Source organism: Corylus avellana, chromosome ca7 (assembly GCF_901000735.1).
Source record: "Corylus avellana chromosome ca7, CavTom2PMs-1.0".
In the NCBI taxonomy this organism is placed as follows: Eukaryota; Viridiplantae; Streptophyta; class Magnoliopsida; order Fagales; family Betulaceae; genus Corylus; species Corylus avellana.
The window spans coordinates 4,176,317-4,193,425 of record NC_081547.1 but is presented as its reverse complement, the minus strand read 5'-3'; the positions used below and the strand labels follow the sequence as shown (position 1 = coordinate 4,193,425).

The 17,109-nt window shown below is 34.8% G+C and overlaps 3 protein-coding genes and 1 pseudogene across 3 annotated transcripts; 2 read left to right on the top strand and 2 right to left on the bottom strand.

The window, feature by feature from the left end:
* Window positions 1-2,853: 2,853 nt before the first annotated feature.
* On the top strand, window positions 2,854-4,274 carry LOC132187576 (actin-depolymerizing factor 10). The gene is made up of 3 exons (XM_059601925.1): window positions 2,854-2,976; window positions 3,097-3,362; window positions 3,933-4,274. Exons 1-3 carry the CDS (start codon window positions 2,974-2,976, stop codon window positions 4,081-4,083), a joined length of 420 nt encoding a protein of 139 aa, XP_059457908.1. The 5' UTR covers window positions 2,854-2,973; the 3' UTR covers window positions 4,084-4,274.
* A 789-nt stretch (window positions 4,275-5,063) lies between these two features.
* LOC132186578 (serine/threonine-protein kinase SRK2A-like) lies at window positions 5,064-8,591 on the bottom strand (annotated as a pseudogene).
* An 848-nt stretch (window positions 8,592-9,439) lies between these two features.
* Window positions 9,440-11,924, bottom strand: LOC132188480 (uncharacterized). The gene is made up of 6 exons (XM_059602944.1): window positions 11,609-11,924; window positions 10,960-11,498; window positions 10,649-10,839; window positions 10,298-10,364; window positions 9,991-10,201; window positions 9,440-9,905 (listed from the first exon to the last, which is right to left on the bottom strand). Exons 1-6 carry the CDS (start codon window positions 11,768-11,770, stop codon window positions 9,630-9,632), a joined length of 1,446 nt encoding a protein of 481 aa, XP_059458927.1. The 5' UTR covers window positions 11,771-11,924; the 3' UTR covers window positions 9,440-9,629.
* A 60-nt stretch (window positions 11,925-11,984) lies between these two features.
* LOC132186577 (uncharacterized) lies at window positions 11,985-15,206 on the top strand. The gene is made up of 2 exons (XM_059600558.1): window positions 11,985-12,023; window positions 14,649-15,206. The coding sequence occupies exons 1-2, from the start codon at window positions 11,985-11,987 to the stop codon at window positions 15,204-15,206; spliced, it is 597 nt and encodes a 198-aa protein (XP_059456541.1).
* Window positions 15,207-17,109: the final 1,903 nt, after the last annotated feature.

Sequence of the window (17,109 nt, the reverse complement as noted above, 5' to 3'; positions counted from 1 at the left end):
TTTTTATTTTATTTTTAGATTTAATTTTTTAAATTAAATTAATAAAAAAATAATATTTTAATCAGGTAAAACGAAAAATTTTGAGTTGCTCTAACGGCTGTTAAAAAATTTTGACGGTAGAAAGTTTATTGTAGTTTCGATTGACCTAGAGAGTTAATTTCCAAAAAAAAAAATACTTAAGGAGTTTTTAATTTTGGTGCGTTGATCTAACGACTTTAGATATATTTACCATGTAATATATTAACAAACAATTATTTTGTATTTTACTTAATATATTTTGAAAGGAAAATCACTAATTTTGAATTCTCTTTTTCTTTTTTCTTTATTTATATGAACATGTGAAAATAATAATAATGAGGAGGTGGAACTCATTACTAACACGTCGTATTATCCCTTGCATGCAAAACGCAAGAGCCAAAGTAGTCGGAAAAGCAAAATTGAAAAACAAATGTTAACGTTGGAGACTCGAGTCATGGGTGAAAAACGCGGATAATTATTACAGTTTATGTGAAATTAACAGATATTTATCAACAAGTAAACAATCACTAAAATAAGTAAAATCGAACATAAAGAATTTTAGTGACAAAGATGAAACATTTTAAAAAATGTTCTAAAAGTAAAACCTCTTCGGGGCAGCCAACCCCAGAAAATTACTATCAAAAGATTATCCAGAGATTACAGACACTAGGAACACTTACAAACCGATGTAAGACCTTGATTCTGAAAGATCGACAAGCCTCCAACTTGTCTCCGCGCTCACAATCTTCTTCAACATGATTTTTCTTTATTGAACCCTTTTGATAGACTTCAATTAAGCCCAATAAAACTAATACAAATCCTCTACGATGAATAATAAGGCTCACAACAATTGATCACTTAAGCACAGTATCTCACAAATTATAGGGTTCTAAAATTCGTACATCTCTCTTCTATAAAGATGAATTTATAACATCTACACAATCCTAGACCTAGGCCCATTTAAAAACACGTTTTGGACGTAAAATTTACGGGCTGTCTGGACATGGGAGCTTGTTGTCCGGACAGGCTGCTAAGCTGTTTGTACACCCATTGCAGAGGGGGAAAATTGCATTTTAAAAATGTTGTCCGGCCTTGATCAACAGTTCCGATCGATGAGCGTTTGTAGTCCGATTGAGCTAAAACTTTGTAGCGATGTTCATGATACATGAATACTCATTGTGAACGGTGGAGATTGAATTCTGAGCATTCATATTAGTGTTTAAGCCCATAAATAATAATCTTTATATTTTAAAATTGAATTAAGCCAACAAAAATACTAATTAAGAGCATGCCCGATTTGTACTTCAACTCGCACACGCTTCTTCTCATACAGTGAGACACCCCCACACGTATATCCGATTGCCCGGAAAATTCTTTCAGAAACGACAACGTGTTTCCCAACATAACCTAATTTATTCAATACTTTAATCCAACGCGTACGTGAGTACTTCTCTATGCCCACTGTTCTTAACAAAAAGAATTGAAAACATATATAATATATATATTTATCTGTTATTGGAATCTTGGCCCACACGGCTTCCCAATCAGAGTTTGGCTCTTTTATGTTTACGTTGACTGGTAGGCTGGCAGTAAAATCTGGTCCACAAACAAATTTTCCTTTCACCAATTTCCTGAAAATTCAGTCACCAAGAAAATAATACAGTTTTTCTTAAACATGTTTGACATTGGAAAAGGCTTATAATTAGAACCATTTTTGTCTTATGAAGAAGAAGAAGAAAAATGATGGGAGCCTAATTAGATGTGTTTACTTTTTATTTTTAGGATAAATGGAATGTATTTAGAGTTGCAGAGTCCCTGTCAAAGATTGGCCATATTTGGGGATGTTGGGTGGAACATCACTGTCCCTTGGGTTCCAAGGTTAGAGACCTTTAATTTCTAACCATTTATCATAACTCTTTGAGACTTCCGGCTCACGGAAAGGTAATTCGTGCTCACACCCACATAACACGACTATGGTCCGTACTCTGTAAATGTGTTCACGACAATAGATGATGAGACTGTCACATCTAGAAAATGAGTATTTAAAATTACTTATAAACAATATTACATAAACTAAACCCTAAAATATTAATAAAGGGAAAACAAGGTAATTATAGAATTAATACAGTGGAAGCGAAAGGTTGGAAATGGTGGCGACGACTATGACAATATTTAATCCATTTATTTTTGTCAATCAATTAGCTGGGGGATTAGAAAGGTCCCAGTACAAACACAAAATCATGATCGACGATCTTAATCCTGTCAATTGAACTAATCTATATGAATGACGCAATCATATTATTCATGCCTAGTGTTCTTATTAATTAACATAATATAATTAATCCAGAATGGCAGGTTAAGATGGAAGCTGACTCATTATCGCTATTACCCCTAAAGTTCCTTTTCATGCAATAATTGCATATGAAAAAGTCATATATATACATTATTAACCCTTTAATTAGTGTGGAAATTAAAAAAAACGTTTCTTTCAATTCCAGTATATTAAATTGATATTTGCAAAACCAAATTAAAATAAATAAATACATATGAAGGTTTCTGGTGAATCCGAAGTGGTTTTTAACAGCAATTCCTAGTTGTAAGTGTAACTGAATAGCGAAGTAAATGGGAAACCAAGGTTTGAGGAATCTTAAAAAGGGGTGGGGAAGTACATGGTCAAAATGCCAATAAAATTAAATCTGTAAAACACGACCAAAAATGGGCAAAACAAGATGTAGACAACGTGGCAGCACGAAAGTTTGTTGTGGAATTGATCAGCCCAATTAAGAAATTAAAAGCCTTATAGAAATAACAACTCTTGGTTTCTCCCACAAAAATCTCTCAACCCCACCCCCAACTCTCTTCTATCAAATCCAGGCCTCTCCTTTGTCTCTTTTCTCTTTGTTTCAGATCACTCAGCTCTCTCTCATTTTCCCAAATCTCTCCTTAGAGGATATCATGGTAACCTCTAGAACCTAATGATCATGTTCATCACCATATAGTTTGTAATTGGTGGAGGTTTTTAGCATTGTTAATTAATTACGATCGTAGAAATGATTGAATTTATTGTCTTTTTTGTAGGCGAATTCGTCGTCTGGAATGGCTGTGCATGATGAATGCAAGCTCAAGTTCTTGGAGCTAAAAGCAAAGAGGAACCATCGGTTCATCGTGTTTAAGATTGAGGAGAAGATCCAACAGGTGGTCGTGGAAACGGTTGGGAGTCCTGATGAAACCTATGATGATTTCACTGCCTCCATGCCGGCCGACGAGTGCCGTTATGCCGTCTTCGATTTTGATTTCACAACCAATGAGAATGTCCAGAAAAGCAAAATTTTCTTCATTGCATGGTAAGTCTTACACGTTCATGACATCTTTCACAGTATTATCAATCATAGTTTTCACAATCAATATGCTCATATGATAGCCATAGTCACTGCAATTTTTATTGATCTTGGAGCAAGGCTTGTCACATTTGTAATTAAGAACGCGTAACAATTATAGCTTAAGTTTGGTGCGCACAAGCACGAGACACAAATCAAAGCGTACGTTGATCTTATATAAGAATGCATGAGAATTCTATCTTACAAGACACAAACGGGATATTTTATATATAAAAGATTCGGATTTTTAACAATTTGTTGTTTGGATTGCTAGCAATCGAACAATAAATGTGAGAGAACCCTTATATCACTCATATGTATGCCCGAACAAGTAAGTGGGCTGCCCGAAACTTAATTGATCGAGCAAGTAGGTATCATAAAAACTCTCAAACATTTAATTTGCTATGTATATTGTTAACAATTTTAACAGCAAAACTAGTAAGAACCTCTATCAATATATAGCACTGTCAATAGGGATGTGACAATGATTTGGGCTTGATTGGTTATGTGTATTTTTGTGGTCACATTGTGGAGTAGGTCACCTGACACGTCGAGGGTAAGGAGTAAGATGCTTTATGCAAGCTCCAAGGACAGATTCAGGAGAGAATTAGACGGCGTTCAAGTTGAGTTGCAGGCAACCGATCCCAGCGAGATGAGCTTGGATATCATTAAAGGCCGAGCTCTCTAATTCCCTATTATACAAATCAATCTGTTCCTCTTTTCGGGGGGTTTTTTTTTTGTTTAATTTTTTTCTTTTGCTTTACTTAATCTTTGTTTGGATTTAAATCTTAATGTTTAATGGGATTTCTTGTAATACATGCTGGAGTTTAATTTGTCGCATGTTGGATTTTCTTGTATTCCAATATAATTCTCGTACCCATGAGGGCGGGCTCAAAATTAAAACATAATTTTTATTCATTTTTTCTGGTTTTCTTTTCCATATATATATATATATATATATATATATAGAGAGAGAGAGAGAGAGAGAGAGAGAGACCTCATTTTACTAATTAATTAATAGGAATTTATGTAACGTGATTTTTGGGAACAAGCCAAGGCATGCCTTGGACTTGGTCTCTTTGCCGAAACTTCTTGAGGTTAGTTTAAGTGCGAAAGACCCGAAAAAAGATACTTGTTGATTTCGTTTAAATAGAGAATTTCAAATGACATTAAAAAGTACAAAAAAAAAAAAAATTACCCTTGCATTTTAACTCACTTAACGTAGGCTCCGAAAATAGTCCACCATTTATTGCAAATAAAAAATTGTCATATATTTTTTTTTTTATATATTATATAACTAGTGGAGATGGCACGTGGCCACGTGCAATGCACGTGCTTGGTTCTCTATATTATGGATCCAATGTTACTTAATGTTAAAAATTCAAATTCAAAACCGTGTATAAAAAGTGTTTATAACAGTTAATGTGTAGATTCATGCGCAAGTACATACATAATTTTTTTTTTTTTTTTTCACAACTAAATGGATAACATAACATTAAAGAAGTATTATAAAAGTTAGTAAATATAAGATTCAAGAAAAGATATAAGTTAATTCAAATGGCACACACATATTGTACCACAAAAGAGAGCATATGTTATTGTTTTTTACTTACTAATATTGGAAGACAAATTACATCACATAAAAGAGTAAAAATGTATTTGCTTGTCTTCCTTATGTGCCATTGGTTGATACCAACAATAGTTTTAAAAACATCACGTTGATCCAAAATTCTTAACAAAGATTATTAACCTGCCATGTACATACCTTTAGAGGATTTGCAACAAAAATGCGAGAAAGGAGATGTTTACAATATTGAGATACGTGAATGTAGTCTTGAATCTTGTATTGCACAACCATTATTTGCTGCATAAGAAATGATAAAGCTATTAAATTGTTAAAATAAGAAACCTAATAATTTCAAGGATGGCCAAAATGGAGGTAAATTACATTGATGGTTTTCCTGAAACTCTTCGGATCCTATGGATCTTCAAATGGGTATGCTCCCACCAGCATAACATAAAGAGCCACTCCACATGACCACACATCCACCAACTGAACAAACACAAAACAAACTTAAATGGTAACCTGCAAAGCAAATGACATTCATATTGCACAAAAAAGAAGTAGGTGGAACAAGAGGGTGGAACATAGTTTGACATTTTTCTTATTCTTCCCAAGCCAGAGAAGTGTTCAACTACTTGCCTTCTGAATGTCTCATACATGAATGGGCTTTGTAGTCACTAAAGCAAATATTCTACTACATAAGGATAGTTTTTATTCATAATATAATGATTAATTTGGGTATTTTCCTCTAAAAAAATTAAAATATGCTTTTGCTATATTGACTTCATGGGCAAAACATAACAAAGGATCACATATGACACCAGTAAAACAAATACTACAACTACAAGACAATAACACGGAGGGGGGGGATGGGGTTCTTTTAGATTTCAACTCATCTAGTGAAAGGTTAAATCCCAGTACTTGCAACACCACTTGAGCTAAAACATAAAAATCTTTGAAGATTAATTAGAAAAATTTTCAACTCATCACAACCAATTGACATACAGTCTCAGGTGTCTTTAAGAATAATTACAAAACACAAATGGTCTAGTTACAAAGTAAATCCAAATCAGACTTAGTACTGCAGAGAAATGAATTGTGTAAAGAAAGTAATACACTGCAAAGGTTTAACAACATAACTAATCTAAATGACCTTCCCATCATACTCTCTTCGAGAAAGAACCTCGGGTGCAATATATGTTGGAGTTCCAACAGTTGATTTGGGTCTTGAATGCAGCAGAGAGGACTACACAAATAAAGCTAATCAGAGGATAAAAATTCAGATATATATCGGAGAAAATTTCCCACACTAAGCTTAATCTGTCATTAAACCTTTGAATAACCAAAATCACATATTTTGAGACGTGGAGTAGGGCTTCCATCCAACAAGGTATTCTCCAGCTTCAAATCTCTGTGGCATATTTGCTTCAAATAAGGAATTAAAGGGAAAAGTCAAACTCATGTAGAGAAATAAGGCAAACTACATATTAGGACATCTATATACATAATATATTCCTAGAATTGAAAAAACAAAAAAACCTTTTGATATCTTTTATCATAGAATGACAGTAGCACACTCCTGAGATAAGCTGCTGGAAAAAAATATATGGCCTGAAAAGTAGCAAAGAAAAATACATGAACAAAATTTATAATATTTTATAATCTGTTTGGCTTCCTAAAAAATCAAGAGGAAAAAAACATATGTAATTCAGATCTTTGTATTCATTTTTCTCTTATATTGCTAAATTTGTTTCATAAGTAAAATCATCCTTTTAGATCACACGTACTATGAGATCCAAAAAATAAAAAAATAAATACTCTTCAGGTCTTTTCCAAAATATTCTCATCAAACAGAAATGAAAGTATAAATCCCATAAGTAAGGAACCAAAAATTTGTGAAAGTGGAGTTCACTATAAGTCACGAACAACAAACAAACCTCATCTTCACTAAACCTTCCGGCAGCACAAATTCTCTCAAATAGCTCTCCACCCGCCGCGTACTCCATGACGGTTGGGATTAAATAGAAAAGAAACAAAGATTGAGATTTAACCAATAACATTTTCAACCAAATTGTGTCTGTTTTAGGCGTTGTAGTTAAAACAGTTTTGGTTTGCAAACAACTTTCTGACATCAGTATTCAATGAGATAAGGTTAGATGCTTACCTGAGAAAACAACAATGACCAACGGCGCAACAACAAGGAGCAACCCACGAAAAGAGAACCCAACTTGTCTCGTTTCTCTTAAGACATAATGCACAATATTTTTGGGAGCAAAATCTAGCCAGTTGGGTGATGGGGTAAGTATTCTGCATTTGGATTTTTGGTCAGATTTTTTTTTACTCTTGTACTCTTTCTCTGTAGCAAGAAGAAGTAGACAAGAAATCAAAAAAAAAAAAAAAAAAAAAAAAAGCTCCGCCTTTTCTCCTCCATTTCTTCTCTGAATCAAAATCGGTTTAGGTAGATTTTTTTTTATACTCATTTCTCCACCTTCACTGAATACAAAATTAGTTTAGGTAGATTTTATTTTTGACTTCTGTACGCTTCTTTGTAGCAACTGGAAAAAAAAACAAAAATGATTTTCTTTCTTGCCCATTTCTTCTTAATCTCGCCCATTCCTTCTGAAGCTTCTTTCATAAAAAGACCAAAAATTTCTATCAAAAAGTTTGACTCTTTACATACTCAGCGGGCAAAATGGTAATTTAAATATAAAAGACAAACATATCCAGACAACTTTTTAAATTCATTAGATTCAAGAAGGAAAAATTAGTAGTTTCGCAATCTAAAGAAATGTCAAAAGACAAAAATAACATTATCTAAGTAAATCATGATGAACAAAGAGTAAGGAAAAAATAATAAATTTAAAGTACAAAAAAAAAAATCACTGTTTGGCTTGCATTTCCACTTTTTATATATCTTTAAGTAAAGATATAAGGAGTCACGAGAGTGACAATAAAAGGCTTTTAAGAGTGTGATGATATAAAATGCTTGTAATATAGACAAACAATTATGAGAATATTTTCATGAGGCTCATTTGTCCAAAAAGGTGTTCGGGCAAGTAGACATCTCTCACAATTGCCTATCCAAGGGTATGAAAAAGCGGTAGAAAATGGTTATGCAGATGAAAAACATAAACCACTTTGCACATTGTAAAAATTATTTTTCTTGGTTAACTAAAAACTCAGGTATTGTAATAAATAGGTTTAGGGTTGAATTGAGATTGAATTGTGGTTGAAGAATCATTGAAAATTGAAGCATGAAAGATCATGATAAATGCTAGTCGGTCGATCGAGATGGTGAACGTGTTGTTTACCGAAATTACGAGATTGTGTATTCGGGTTAAGCAAAACAATTTGTAACATCAAGTCTTTTTCCATATAGCGAAAGAACTTTTTTCAAAAACTTGTTTACATCAAATTACTAAAAGGGTTAAATACTATTCCAGTACTTGTGGTTTGCACCAAAATCAAATAGACACATTAGTTTTCAAAAATATCGCAAATGGTATCTACAGTAAGCCAATAAACGCACTTGGTACCTCTGTCAAGATTTTGTTTAAGGTTTTTAACGAAATGTCACATCACCCTTACACGTGGGTGCCACATGGCATAGTACCTGAGTTTTTGAGTGTCATGTCATATTTTATTTTATTTAAAAATAAAAACAAAAAAACATATTTTATTTTTAAGAAAAAATCCAAAAAAAAAAACATATATATATATATTTTTTTGTTTTTGTTTTTTTTTGTTTTAAATAAAATATGACATGGCACCCAAAACTCAGGTACCATGCCACGTGGCACCCACGTGTAAGGCTGATGTGACATTCCGTTAAAAAATTTAATAAAATCTTGACAAAGGTACCAAATAGATTTATTGACTTACCACAAGTACTATTTGCGATATTTTTAAAAACTTAAATAACTATTTGATTTTGATGTAAATAACAGAAATAATATTTAACCTTTACTAAAAAGCCCAAACGACAAAGACAAAAAAAAAAACGAGCTTACTAAAAAGCCCAAAATACAAAGACAAAGACAAAAAAGACAAAGGCAAAAAAAGCTCAAGCGACAAAGACAAAAAAGAGCTTACTAAAAAGGCCAAACCACAAAGACAAAAAAGGTGACCACGAGAGAGTAAGCCCCGTTCAGTTAGTCCAGGCGGACCAAGTGGATAACTGTGTGACAACGGCCAAGACTTCTTCGGCGGAAGTCCGCTAGGGCTCCACACGTGTCTCAGCCCCTCGCAACAAGGCGCGAAGGAACCTTCCGAAACCGAAGAATTACTCGTTTCCGAGCCTGCATCGCTGCAGAGGGAATGGGCCCGGGGACTTTCCTAAGTCTGGTCTTTCAAAGGCGAAAATACAAGACCTAACCACCTCTCGTCTCGTGGTGGTGTTACGATAGTATAGTAGGTTGTTGTATATAAAGCGACAAAAAAATACTTGTGGAATTGATGTGGGACGGAACAACTTTTGGGCTCGATCGTAAATATCATCTGGAATTCTTTATTCAAACCAAAATCAGCAAATATATCTTTTTTCGGGTCTTCAAGTAACATTATTAGATGTGTTTTCGTGCGTTGGCACTTATAATAAATTATTGTGTGTCAACTATCTCCACTATACTACCTTTTCTTTTTATAGTAGTTTCTAGCAAGAGCTGTAAACATCATGGAGAGGAGGAGGAGGTGGAGGAGGGCATTGTACATGGGAGTGTATCCTTGGGGGACATCACCATGGATTCCATCATGAACTGCCTCCATGGACCATTCTGAGGACATGCCATTGTCTCTGAACAAACCTCCACCGCTCCTGGAGGAATTGTTGGTGTAAATCTCATCAGCTTTGCGTATTCTCTTAACAAGTGATAAGTGTAATCGTACACAAACTCCATCTTCAAATCCTCTTGAATGAATTTGCTTGCCGCTTTTCCAATTGCTTGTGCCTGCACGTCAAGAAACAAACTTAAAACATCTTTATCAAGCAACTTACATTATAGGTGACCATTTGTATTCGCGTGTCGGGTTTACCTTATCAGTGTTATTATTGCCCCAATCGACGGCAAACTTAATATCTCTGCACAGATTTGAGGGGCTGATGGGCCAGTAGTGTTGCTTTGCCACCAAGCTTCTTGTGAAGAAGTCAAAATACTTGGGCTTCACTAGCAATGTCATGGAATCACAACCCAAAATGTACTTATCACTCACTGACCATGCTACTCCTTCTATGAATATTTTATACCTTCCAAATATTACTCAAACAAAACAGAAAATTTCATCAATAAAAACATTTATTGAAGAAAATTATTATAAAAAAAAAAATGTAGATAATGTATACCTGTGGGTGCATTGATCTTCTAGATGTGACTGCTTGAATCCTTGTTCAGTTTCTTTTCGCCAATCCTAAATTCAAAGAAAGAGTTAAAAATTACATTAATTCTCCAAATTTCTCTCTCTAATTAAACTTCTAGCTAGCTAGCACTCTCTAGAAGATTTCATAGATCTTGAAGAAAGAAAAGCTAATTAAAGAACTGTAACACAAATATGCTAATACCACTTAGATAAAAATATTGTATGACAAGTTTGTCGTCTTTCTTCTTTTTAAAAGAATATAATGGAGCCTCTCTCTGTTCAAAGGATCCGGTTCCCAGCTGATGAAAGTACCGACATGATGAGAGAAATTTTATCTGCGCATATACCCGAGCATTCCAATCTTGTTTGTCGGAGACATTGCATTTCATAAGGTCAGCTCTTCTCCCGGAGGTAGATGGGTTCCCTTTCCAGAAAGCATAGGGTTTTCTATCCTTCCACCTTATCCTCTTGTTCGCTTCCCTTAGACCCCACAACATCGTACCCCATGGCCTTATATTTATCTCACCCCTTCCACATTAAAAATAAAATAAAATATATATTAACCTTTTTACATGTTTTATTTTTTTTATTAACGGGTGTTTTTATTTTTACACACAAAGTATATATATAAAATGAAAGAGGCTTTACCAACCCCAGAAGGACCAATCAGGGAAGGGAATGTCCAGTGATTCATCGTCTACGCAATAATGAAACACCGGCGGCGCGTACGTAGCATGGTAGTCACGTTTTTTTACCACAGGCCTGTCACCGCACGCAAACAAGAGCTCCAGGTCCGGTACTTTCCCAGGGTACAGCCTCAGAAGCTGCAAAATCCCCCATACTGTAAACACGTCTCTTGTTTGAAAAGCCTTCCTATACATCTTAACGTAGGCCTTCCCCTTGACGATCACGAGCCTTAAATCTCCATATTTGTTTCCTCTTTCCACCATCTGCCTCGTGATTCCCGTGTCCCTCCACGGCCGTAGATCTTCGCGGATCCACCGGAAGTACTCTGGGCACGCCACAGCCCATGTGGACGCCTTGCTCTCATATTTCACGGGGTAGTTGGTTGGGCACGTTAACGTTAAGGCCTCGTTGATGCACTTGAGTTTGACCGGCGGCTTATTGGGAGGAGTCCTGCTGCTGGAAGTAGACGTCTTGAAGAAGAAAGTTCCAGTTATAGCACGCTGAAAAATAATCGGAAAATTATATAAATATATAAATACCCAGAATTAAGGAGAATCAAAAAAAACATGACAATATTTCAATCTAAAATTCAAAAAACTCAAAGACTTACAACATCAGTCCAATAGATGAAGCTGCTGGTGAGGAGGACGATGGAGAAGACGAGAAGGGCGGCGGAGGCCCATCTCTTCCCCGGAGTCTCTAAGAAATATTGGCTGCACCGTCGAGCTGCTTTTGACCAAAGCCCACGAACTGAATCGAACCAATTTCCCATAAATATTATTCACAGTAACATGAAACTTCTCCCTTCTTCTTCGTTCAAGCTTGTTTGCCCATTCAGTTTCTGATAATGGATTAATCAGTCAGGAGCCAGACTTGTGTATTGAAAGATGGATGTGGCTTGCCTGACTTTGGTTGGGCTACCTTTGTTGACAAAACTCCTGGGAGGGCATTAAGTGCAAGGTGCACTTGGTGAATACCCAGTGGGCATGGCCCCTCTAAATGTGATCAAACGTCCCATTCTTCGAGTACAACAAACTAAAAAAATAATAATTATAATAATTATAATTTCTTGAACCCGAGATTTTGAGGCTTAAATTTAAGTAGGTCCTTTTTTATTTATTTAAATATTTAATTAAATAATTTTAATTTTAAATCATTCTTCTTACTTTTGCCCTTAATTTTGTTTCCAAATGACTTGCGTAATTCATTTTTGTTAGGAGGCAGTTAACTTCAACGTATGTCATATTTTGTGTTAAGCTACGTATAATTCTATTTTATGTAAAATTTAATTTGTTCTAAACATTATTTAATGAAGAACTTAGTCAATATATTGATTTTAAGTTAAGATGAAACTATGAGTTTAGTAACTTCTTTAGGAAGGCAATTGATGTGACTATGCATTTTTCTTTTTCCTTTCCCTAAAGGAAAGGGATTCAATTTAATTGGAGAAGAACCGGTCCCTCCATCTAAAATGGCAGAATTGTCATTTTATAATTTATTTGACAATTCTGCCCTTCATTTAGAAGGGACCGGCTCCGCTCTAGTCAAATTCAACTAGAGAGGATCCTTCTCCTTCCTTTAAGGTCTTAATATCTTAGAATTTAATTGTTTGTATTTATATTTATAGTAATTGTTTGTATTTGTATTTAATTGTTTTTATCATAATTGAGGCTCTAATTATTTTTTTTTATAAAATAAAACTTAATTATATTATAGTTATTTGGGGCCTTAGGTGATTGCCTAATTTACCTAAGAGTCTGTTTGAGATTGCGTTTGAGAATTAGAGCTTTTAAGTCAAAAAGCGCTTTTGGGCAAAAGCTTCATTTTTAAGCTTTTGCCAAAAGTGCGTTTTTGTCCTTTGTAGGCTTTTTAACATTTAAAAGCACTTTTAACTTTTTTACCAAATAAGTTTTTTTTTTGTTTAAAACAAACTTTTTGAGTGTGAAACACACTTTTAGACTCCTCAAACGTAATCGCAAACAGACTCTAAAAATTGAGCCAACACTGCTTTGGACCCCTTCCCAGCAGTCTAAATTAATAAATCTCCAAGAAATTGAAAAGAAAGTCCCCCTAACCCCATAAAAAATATGGGAGAAAAACAAAATCCCTAATAACCCCAAAATGGAAAGAAAAAAGAAAATACATAATATTTATATTTATTATAATATTTATTTCGATCTCCTCATTTTTAGGAGCTCATGTTCCAGTATGCACTACGGACTATTTCACCAGATATGTTGTCCCTTGGGTGTTTCTTCAAGACAGCCGCCGTTGAGTATACTTCAGGCTGCCTGAAATGATGATTTATAAGTTACTTTCTTAGTAAATGCAATTTTTCCGGTCCAATAATATGACATGGGTCTCTTTCATGTTTTTTTATTTTTTACACATCCACAAAAAAAAAAAAAAAAAAAAAAAGAGATAGATTCGAACTAATGACCTCCACTTTATAAGACGTAGTCCACAATCAATTGATGTCTTTTTTAATTTTATTTTTTAATTTTTTTAATTTGGATTTTAATCATGTGTTTTTGGGATTTTGTTAGCGAAAAATAGGAAATCGCCGCCTATGAAAATAAAGATTTGTGTTGAATCACCTAAATATTGTTTGTTCCCAACGTGTGTGTATATATATATATATTCTTCTTGTCTACCATTCAAAATTTTGATTTTTGAATCCCGTTATAGATGGAAGGGAAAAATTGTTAATTCTATCATTGACCTTTTCCACCATATTCATGAGAACGTAACGTAGTTATCTAGCTAGTCCTTGGGTGTCTGGAGAAAGGATTTTCTTGAGTTTGACTTTTATAGTGAGAAGAGAGTTTTCATGGTGCTACCATCATATTAATTGCCCATAATGTCCCTTTCACTGTAGCAAGGGAACCATAGTTAATTGATTGTCCATGTTAGAGAAGTTGACACCTTGGGAGTATCTAGTAGTGAGTTGCGACTGTTTAATAGGTTGGACAGCTACTCATCAATCCTCCTCCTCCACTATTCATCAATCCTCCTCCTCCTCTTCTTCGTTTTTTTGTTTTTTTTGTCCTTCTTGTAGAGAAGTTGACACCTTGGGAGTATCTAGTAGTGAGTTGCGACTATTTAATAGGTTGGACAGCTAGTCAGCTACTCATCACTCCTCCTCCTCCTCTTCTTCGTTTTTTTTTTTTTTTTTTTTTTCTTGTTGATAATATTGCATTGTATTATGTATAACAAATAGGTTGGCCACCGCTAGATTCGAACTCATATATATATATATAAGCCGAGTTTTGATATAGAGAATGCTTAGAATTACGACACGTATCCTGAATCCATGTTTTAGACAGTACCTATAATTATGACACATGGGGTTTTAAAGAATGAACAAGTTTTGGGCATTTAAAACTAAGAGTTTTATTTGTAATGCATTTAATTATTTTAATGAAAAAAACAAAAGGTTTCGATATCCTCTCTCTTTATATATCAATATTATGAGACAATTAAAACTTAGGAATTTTATTTGTAATATATTTAATTGTCTTAGGCTCCGTTTACTTCGACTGTTCTCAAAAATAACAAGAAGGATCTAGTTGAGAAGAAATGGCTGGATTTTTGATAAAACTTTCTCTCACCCAAATCAAATAACTCAAGATGCGGAATTGGCAGTGCAGGATTATGAAAAAGCGAATGCAGCTGATGACCCAGTAAACAGGGAGAGGCTGGAGCACCATTCCAGATGGGTTAAACCTGATAGTGGATGGGTTAAAGTGAATGTTGATGCAGCCCTAGACAAGAAAGGTGGCAAAATGGGTTTTGGGCTAATCATGCGTGATCATGAAGGTCAAGTAATAGTGGCCAAGAATATTATGAGGTTAGGAACGTGGAAACCAGCAGTTGCAGAGGTTCTGGCTGTCTACTTTGGTGTCATTTCTGGCCAAGTACAAAGAGTGCAACAACTGATTGTGGAAGGGGTTGCTAAGCAAATAACAGATGCCATTCAAGATGAGGGCCAAAATCATAGCCTTTTAGGCCGTTTGATTGATGATGTTAGGCTTGGTCTTAATGCTATCCCTAAGTTGAAAGTAGAGCATGTGAATCGTGAGGCGAATAAGGTGGCTCATAGATTAGCAAAATTGGCTCTTACACAAGCCAATGATATTGTATGGTTGGAAGAGGGTCCCCTTTGTATTCGAGACATTGTATTGACAGAGCAATTGCCTGGTCAATGATCCATTTATAATATAGATACATACAATTCTTTCAAAAAAAAAAAAAAAAGGTTTCGTCGGAAAATATTTTCAAGAAAGTCATTTTCTCTAAAAAAAATTATTAAAATAAAATTATTTTCCGTGTGCACGGTAGACGCCGTAAACGGACTTGTTCGAGACCCCGCACGAACCTGCCCGGGACCCCGCCGAGACTTGACCGGGACCTGCTTGGGACTTGACTGGGACCCGCCCGAGACCCGATCGGGCAAGTCTGGGGCGGGTCTTGGGCAGGTCCGGTCAAGTCTCGAGCGGGTCCTGCGAGGTCCGAGGCAAGTTTCGGGAGGGTTTCGGTCAAGTCCGGACGGGTCTTGGGCAGGTATTGATCAAGTCTCTACGGGTCCTAGGCATGTTCGGTCAAGTTTCGAGTGGGTCTCGATCAAGTCTATGGCAAATCACAGGCAGGTCCCGATCAAGTCCTGGACGGGTCCTAGGTGGGCCCCAATTGGGTCCCGGTCAAGTCATGGTCAGGTCCATGGCGGGTCTCGGTTATGTCTAGGGTGGGTCCTGATCAAGTCCTGGGCAGGTCTCGGCGAGGTCCCGGGCGGGTTTTGATCAAGTCCCGGTCATGTCCCGGGCGGGTCCCGATCAGGTCTCAGGCGGGTCCCAGTCAAGTCCCGAGCAGGTCCCGGTCAAGTCCCGGGTGAGTACCGGGCAGGTCCCAAGCGGGTCCTAGACGGGTCCTGGGTGAGTCCCGGTCAAGTCCCGGCGAGGTTCTAGGTGGGTCTTGGCAAGGTCCATCAATTTAAGAATGAGATGCTCATAGTCGGAAAATGGTTTACGGTTTTCAAAAAGAAAATATTTTTCATTGACCACTATTTTATGTCGAACTAAACAAAGCCTTAATGAAGAAAATAAAAGGTTCCCAAATTTTCTCTTTCTCTATCTATTTATCTCTTTATTTTCTCTTACTTTCTCTTTTCGTTTGTGTCCCTTTTTTTTTCTTTTTTTTTTTTCAAATTTATATATTATTTTTATTTGAATTGATTATTTCTCTTTTGTAAATTTTATATTAAAACATAGGAGTTTTATTTGTAATATATTTAATTGTTTTAATGAAGAAAACAAAGGTTCCCAAATTGTGTCTTTTTGTCTCTATTTATCTTTATGTCTTCTCTTGCTTTTTGTTTATATCCTACAATTAAAACTTACGGGTTTTATTTAGGATGCATTTAATTGATGTCTTAGTGAAGAAAACAAAATGTTCAAAAATTCTCTCTCTCTCTCTCTATTTTTCTTTTTTCTTCTCTTGCTTTCTATTTATATTTCAATGTTATTTTGTCAATTTTACACTCAATTAAAAAAAAAAAAAAAAAGAGAGAGAGAGAGAGAGTTTCCAATTGTTGTTTATGAATGAAAAAATATACTTATCTTTTCTTTCTTTTGTTTTTTTGTTTTTTTTTGTTTGTTAGAATAGTTCTTTTCAATTATATTAGTATTTTCATTTTTTTTCCTTTTTTTAATCTTTAACCTGTATTTATGTTCTTCCATTTTCGTTTTTGTTCCTTATATATATATATATATATATATATATATATATATATATATATTGTTATGTTATTTCATTCTTGATTTTCCTTATATTTTATTCTAATTTATATATACTTTTATTCAAATTGATTTTTTTTTTTTTGTAAATTTTACGTTGAATTGAATGAAATGATAGCGAAAAAAAAGGTATGAGGTATGTGGTATGAATTTTTAGATTATGTTGATGTTCATTGAGTTTTTTTTCTTTTTCTTTTCTTTAGTTTGTCCTAAAAGTAGTTCCTTTTATGTTATATATGTGAAGGATAGTCGAAATGAAAAAAAGAAAAAGAAAAAGAAAAAGAAAAAGAAGCTTTATTTGATAATACTTTTTTCCTAT